The sequence below is a fragment of the Nicotiana tabacum genome, chromosome 20 (assembly GCF_000715075.1).
Source record: "Nicotiana tabacum cultivar K326 chromosome 20, ASM71507v2, whole genome shotgun sequence".
Taxonomy (NCBI): Eukaryota; Viridiplantae; Streptophyta; class Magnoliopsida; order Solanales; family Solanaceae; genus Nicotiana; species Nicotiana tabacum.
In genome coordinates this window covers 74,495,826-74,502,984 of record NC_134099.1, presented here as the reverse complement: position 1 = coordinate 74,502,984, position 7,159 = coordinate 74,495,826, and the positions used below count along the sequence as shown (strand labels likewise).

At 37.9% G+C, this 7,159-nt stretch overlaps 1 protein-coding gene across 2 annotated transcripts; it reads right to left on the bottom strand.

The window, feature by feature from the left end:
• Positions 1-369: 369 nt before the first annotated feature.
• On the bottom strand, positions 370-3,079 carry LOC107766620 (manganese-dependent ADP-ribose/CDP-alcohol diphosphatase-like). 2 transcript variants are annotated; one of them, XM_016585432.2, is made up of 2 exons: positions 2,971-3,079; positions 370-1,520 (listed from the first exon to the last, which is right to left on the bottom strand). In XM_016585432.2, the coding sequence occupies exon 2, from the start codon at positions 1,507-1,509 to the stop codon at positions 550-552; it is 960 nt and encodes a 319-aa protein (XP_016440918.2). In that variant the 5' UTR covers positions 1,510-1,520; positions 2,971-3,079; the 3' UTR covers positions 370-549. The 2 variants fall into 2 exon arrangements, with proteins under 2 accessions (XP_016440918.2, XP_075097501.1); XM_075241400.1 differs by lacking the exon at positions 2,971-3,079 and adding an exon at positions 2,796-2,962.
• Between the last annotated feature and the right edge of the window lie 4,080 nt (positions 3,080-7,159).

Genomic DNA, 7,159 nt, shown 5'->3' with positions numbered 1-7,159 from the left:
ATAGTATAAATTGCAGTATATGTATCTTAAATCCTTTAAGTTATTAGCAGCTGCTATTAGGAGAAGCACATCAGCATTGCAACATAAAAGCCTAAATGCTTTAACTAGAACAGGGCGCAACTCACTACACAAATTTTCCAAGAAGCTCAAGATAGTGATACCTTCCATCATATAATATTTACTCTAGATTCAATAGTGGATACAACAACTGTACAGAGAGCTCAAGAGCAGATTTTCTTTCCATCAAATTCAAACAAGATACAATTATTTTTAGATTATAAGATAAATAAATAAAAACAATTTTCCAAATTTAACTCTCTTTTTTTCGACTTCCCGAATTAACTCTGTACTTACTGAAATGCAGTATCATAACTAGAAATGCTTGTTTTTCATTGTCTATTATGTACCTCAACAAGAAAATGGCTGCAATATGCAAAGGAATTTACACCAAAAACCCGGTCCCTTCTGCATTTTGTGAAGAACAAGTATACTTATCAGTAGATAAACTTTATATCATGTTAGTACTTTTTTGGTAGACAAAAGAATAGTTTAGTGACCAAAAACCATTTCAGTGCTCCTCATTCTATCAGTGCCTAAAAGTGATAATCTATCGTCGAACACATTAATGCGTCCAAAAGCATAAGTTCTGGGAGGGCACTCGAGAGCTGCTTCAAGGATCCGATGATGTACGCCATGGGAGTCAACCGAATGTCCACCTTTATGGTCATGTCCAGCAAGACAGACCTTCACACAATTGTAGCGATGTATCACAGCCATCACTTCATCGTAATTCCACAATAATGCTGCAAAAGATGATGCTGCAGGATCTAAAGGCAGATGGCAACACACTACTACACTTTGATTCAACTTTGTTGCTTCCTCAAGGACATTATCCAGCCATTTCAACTGTTCTTTCCCAACACCTCCGTTGAACATGAGAAACCTCCTCTCACATCCAACAAGTCCATCCGGATTGTTTTTGTCTGAATTCGGGTTTTTCTCCTCAAGAATTTTAAGGGCCTCCAACGTATTTGGATGATCCTTTGCCCAGCCAATGGCACTGATATCGTAACCATCAAGGATAACAAATCTGTATTCTGGAATTGGAGAAAATTCAAAATAGGCATGATAATCAGGGCTAGGAACTCTCAGTAAAGGAAGCAACTTCTCCCGAGGGAGATTGTAAAGGCAGTGATTTCCAATCAAGTGATAAACAGGGCCATTGAACTTATCAAATTCGTTAACCATCTTCTTTACAGTGATCATTGACTTGTCCTTGGGACAAAAACCATCGACTATGTCTCCACAATTAATCACAAATTTAGGCTTTTCTTGATTCCATTCCTGAACTGCCTTCTGTAATACGCAAACACTGTGCCGATAATATCTAGGGACGCCAAGGAATGAACGGCCATCAGGTATATCAGCATACTGGACATCTGATATGACCCCAAATGAGAGAAGTGGCTGCTTCTCCTCTGAACACACAAGACCATTTGCAGATCCCATTGCGTACCACCCTATTAATTAGTAAGGATCAACTGTCCATTAAGTAATACACTAAACGTAAAGTAACACACCCTCAAAGAACAACATGAGAGATACAGTTCTCCAGTTGATCGATTAACGTTCCAAATTGTATGAGGTGTGATAAATGCCAAACAATAGGGAACTTATGTAATTAGTGCAATACAAATAGTTCTCTATTTAAGGACAAATGTAAGTGAGAAAGCAAAAGGCAAATAACAAACATATAAAATAACATAATGACAAATTCGGGAGAGAGATCCATTTTACTAAGTAGCAATGTTTATTATCCAAAGCACATTACATACAGAAAGAAGGAATCAATAATTATTTCACTCTTCAGTTTGGTCCACATGATGAACTCCCTCCAGTGGTGGATAGTTCTTACAATCTTCATCTATCTTTACTAGTTCAGCCGCTCTATTAGAAGCCGAAGCAGTCATTCAAAACTCAACTTCATCGTTTCAAAGAAAACTGGAGTTTTGCAAAGAAAATTGATTGTGGACTTTGTTTCTATGCTTTTGTGAGTGTGTGTTCCTATAAAACAATTGCTTCATGCAACAAAATAAGGTTTGCAATGTGAATTCATAATGGTCTTCAAAATCTCACCTCCGATGAGAAAGAAGACAAAGACTCCTTGATTTCTTTCTCAACATACTTAATTCCTAAGCTTTGCTATGGAATCCCATCTTTCAATGCAATTCCAAATTTAAGGGGGAAAAGCAAAATACATAACATCCATATGGTTTCTTTTATAGGCAATTTACAAGTTTGGTTAACCTAAATTAACGCAGAGAAGCAGTCAAGTCAATAGGATGGGTGATTTGTTAACTTGAATTTGGAGCATTCTTATTAGAATCTTTAGCCAAGCCTTAACAAGTATGCCCTATCTGAATTATAAGGAATCAAGATGTCATACATACATATATATATATATATAGAAGCGAACTTGAGGGTGCTTTCCTCAAGTTACCCTTTGATTCAATCAACTATGCTTCAATCCTAAATTAGCTATATGAAGCCTCTGTATCCATTCCGTTCTATCCAGGTTCAAAATTCAGACTATTTTACGTTGTGAATCTCACATAGGCAGAGTAACTAGTTCCCCTTTAACTTTTAGTATTTTTTTCTATTATCGACATATTTTATCTAAAACCAATTGCTTCAAAGTTTTCCACAAATGTTACTAATTGGAAAGAAAAGATGACAAGATATACAAACTTTTGCAGCAACAGTATCGTATGCATATAAAGATATAAGCTTTTCACCAATCAACAATGTTCAGCAGCAAAAGTTGATCTTTATTCAAGACATGACATGGGTTTGATCAAAGTCAGAATCTTCATAAACAATTTGGCCGTTTGCAATGAAATCAAAACGAGGTCATGGAATCGAGATGATGAATAATAATAAGATGAGGGCAGAAAGAGGAATTTTACGCACCCGAATTGCCTGTATTTGTCTACAAGGAAACCTTAACACATCTGACGAGAAACTGCCTCAACAACGTAGGCCCTGTAACTAAATTGGTCAGAAAGTATAAATAATAGTAGGACCTCAGGTTAGAAAAAGAACAAATTTTAGAAAAAGTTGGATTCTAGTAATTTCTAAAGGATCCTCCTTGTTTTCCTTTTCTTTTTCAATTTAACTTCTAGTCACTAATAATGTAAAAAAATTATTTATGTAATTGGATTACCTAAAAAACTAATTAGGCAATTGTTAATAGGAAATAGGAAATAGGCAATTGTTAATTGTTAATAGGAAATAGGCAATTGTAAGTATACATAACGTGAATCTTTTTTCTTTTTCATTTTAACATGAAAGTAAGGAAAATATAACATAATAAAGTCATTGAAATATAAACTCATGATTGTGTAATTCAATTTGTGATTGCACAATTAACCAGCAACAGTGCATAAATCCTACCTTATCTCATTGCATGCACATCAACTCCTATCTTTATATTATGCGCATTAATATCATAACACAATAATAACTCGCATCACACGTGCCCATATGTCACAACTTGCCAAAATTAATAATATCAATGTTACCATAACACATAGCCCACGGCTCAACCACCATATGTGCAAGAGTCTCAATAACAAGAAATAAATGAGAAATAACTCAACAAAAAAAAGATATATCAATAGTCACAACTTTAACCTTAATGTGCTAATAGCCTTCACAACAACAACTTCAATAACCCACAATTTAGGTACTTCCCACGAAAAGATAATTTGCAAATTCAAGTGCAAAATATAAGCTTAACAATGAAGAGATAACATAAAATAGCAACTAAGTCTAATGCATGAGAACAACTCAATAGTGGAAGAATGGCATGCAACAACAACTAGAATAAAATGCATGTGAGAATAACTTTGACAATAGAAGCTAGAACATGTAATGCCAACTTCAATTAGAGAATGCAAGAATAAAATTGACAACAAAAGATAGAACTGTAATGACCCGACCGGTTGTTTCATAAATTACCGCTCTGTTTTCTCCATTTCTGCTTCTGATTGCTTTGTTCAGTTGTATTATATGTCATCGGGTTGATTGGTTCGGGTTTAGAGAGGTTTTGGTAAGGTTTGAGACACTTAGTCTCTTTTGAGTAAGCTTGAGTTGAAAAAGTCAATCAGATGTTGACTTATGTGTCAAAGGGCTCGAGTGTGAGTTCCGATGGTTCGGATAGCTTCGAGAGGTGATTTGGTACTTAGGAGCGTGATCGAAATGTGTTTTGGATGTCCAGAGTAGATTTAGGCTTGAATTGACGAAATTGAAATTTTGGCATTTTCCGGTTGATATGTGAGATTTTGATATAGGGGTCGGAATAGAATTCCAGAAGTTGTAGTAGGTCCGTTGTGTCATTTGGGATGTGTCTGCAAAATTTCAGGTCATTCGTGGTTTGATAGACTTTTTGATCAAAAGCGGAATTTGGAAGTTTTTGGAATTCTTAGGCTTGAATCCGATGTGATTTTGGTGTTTTGATATTGTTTTAGGTATTCTGAAGGTTGGAACAAGTTTGAATGAGGTTATGGGATTGGTTGGGGTCTCGAGGGCCTCGGGTGAGTTTCGGATGGTTGAACGGACCATTTCAAGTTCAAGAAAATTGCAGAAATCTGTTGTAGTGTTGCAGACAATTTATGCTTCGTGTTCACGAAGGGTCAGGAAGAGAGGTTGGAGATTTGGCCTTCGCGTTCGCGAGGGAGGTCCCGCGTTCGCGAAGGGTTGGAATAGTAAGCATCACGTTCGCGAGATGTCTGATGCGTTCGCGATGGTTTGAGACGCTGAGGCATCGCGTTCGCGATGGTGTGGTCGCATTCGCGTAAGAGAATTTTGGTCAATGGTATTTTAGTGCTTCGCGAACATGAGGCTTTGACCGCGTTCGCGAAGAAGGATTTCTAATCGCTGGGCAAAATGTTTAAAAGGCCATTTTCGCGAGTTTTGGCCTAAGTTCACCATTTTTGACTCGGTTTTAGAGCTTTTTGAGAGAGATTGAAGAGGGAATCAAAGAGAACTTATTGGAGGTAAGAATTTTGGACTTAATACTCGATCCTATTGTGATTTCTACCTAATTAAACATGAAATTTGGGGGATTTGAAGCCTAAATTGGGAGTTAGGGCTTGGAAACTTGAGATTCTAATCTAGAGAGTTGAGGGGCCATTTGTGGTTGGATTTTGGTAATCTTGGTATGTATGAATTCGTGGGAGGAGAAGGATTCCGTTGATGTGATTTTTATTGAATTTTGAGACGTGGGCCCGTGGGTCGGGTTGGACCAATTTCGGAATTTTTGGTATAATTTGATTATTTTCGCTTGGGCATCGATCCCTTAGCATATTTTAATGTTATAATTTTTATTTTGGGTAGATTCGGCACGAGATGAGGTCGAGGTGAGAGGCAAAGGCGTTGAGGAGTAGTATTTCATCCGGTTTGAGGTAAGTAACCATTGTAAATCTGGAACTGAGGGTACAAAAACCTGGTATTTCATATTGTTTTGATAAATGAGGTGACGCACATGCTAAGTGACGAGTGTGTGGGCGTGCACCGATAGGGATTGTGACTTGGTCCGTCCCGTAGCGAATATTAAGCCGCGTACTAGATCTGAAATCTATGATATCCCATATTTAAGAAATTTATAGTGTATTATGGGTTGTATGCCATGTTTGGGGCCTTGTGCCGACATGTTGAGACCCTTAGCGGCATTTTTATTGTTTTCCTCACTCTATTTGTTTGAAAGCATATCCTCAGTCATGTTTTACCTGTTTATTGTTTAAAACTAGTTTTATCACTCTACTTCTTAAAATGTAAGAACTATTTCGACTGAGTTCCCTGATTTCTACTGTTATGCCGAGTGGCTGTGAGGTTAATGACTGAGAGAGGTTGAGGATCTAATGGTGAGGATTATAAATATTATGGATCGGGTTGCATGCCGTAGCAATATTATATGTATATATTATGGATCGGGATGCACGCCACAGCGATATGGATCTGGCTACACGCTGCAGCGATATATATATTGGATCGAGCTCCGCGCCGCAGCAATATGACGCCTGGGCTGTAGGAGCCCCTCCGGAGTCTGTACACCCCTAGTGAGCGTAGTCGACTATAAATTATGGATCAGGCTGCACACCGCAGTGGTTATTATGATTATTACTATTGTGAGGTGTATTTGAGCCTGAGTGCTGAGTGTGAGTACTGAGTGACGAGAGCTGAGTCACGAGTGACTGAGAGGCTTGCCCGAGAGGCTATATTTATGAGTGATACCTTGCCCGAGGGGCCCATTTATGATAGTTTTGCTGATTTCACTCTCCTTTTATAATGAGCCTCTGTTGAAAACTGCTAAGTAAATGATTTCAAAGTATTTCAATTGAAACTGAAGCTTTATGAAGAAACTGGTTTTGCAACTGTTGAGTTTGACTTGATATTCTGTTGTTTACTCTTCTATATGATTTTCAACTGCTCGTCACTACTTTCAGACCTTATTTACTTTAGTTACTTACTGAGTTGGCGTCTCACGTTACTCCCTGCACCTTGTGTGCAGATCCAAGTGCCCAAGCGGCAGAGTGAGGGTCTTCAATATTGTCAGAGTTTGTCGGAGATTGCAAGGTAGTTGCATGGCGTCTGAAGCCTTGCTTTCTTCCTTCCTATCCTTATTTTTTTGCATTTTAGACTTGTTATGTATTAGACAGTCGAATTTGTATATTTAGAGGCTCTAGACTCGTGACACCAGATGTTTGGGTTGTGTAGGTCTATTTTGTATAATGTTTTCCGCACATTTCAGTGATTTATGAATTCCTTATGAAAATTGAGACTTAACTAAATGTTTTTAGTAAAAGAAATTGATTGTGGTTACTTGTTGGGTTAGCTTGCCTAGTATTGTGATAGGCGCCATCGCGATTGGGGATTTGAGGTCGTGACAAGTTGGTATCAGAGCCTAGGTTGCATAGGTCTCGCGAGTCATGAGCCGGTTTAGTAGAGTCTCGCAGATTGGTACGGAGACGTCTGTACTTATCCTCGGGAGGCTGCAGAACCTTTAGGAAAAACTTCATATTCTTGAAATTCTTGTCGTGCTAATCTGTTGATCCTAGTACTAAACTTCTATTATTCCATTCTCTCACAGATGGTAAGG

Excerpts from the sequence above, each read along its gene's own strand:
- LOC107766620 (XM_016585432.2), bottom strand. The coding sequence starts at position 1,509 with ATGGGATCTGCAAATGGTCTTGTGTGTTCAGAGGAGAAGCAGCCACTT.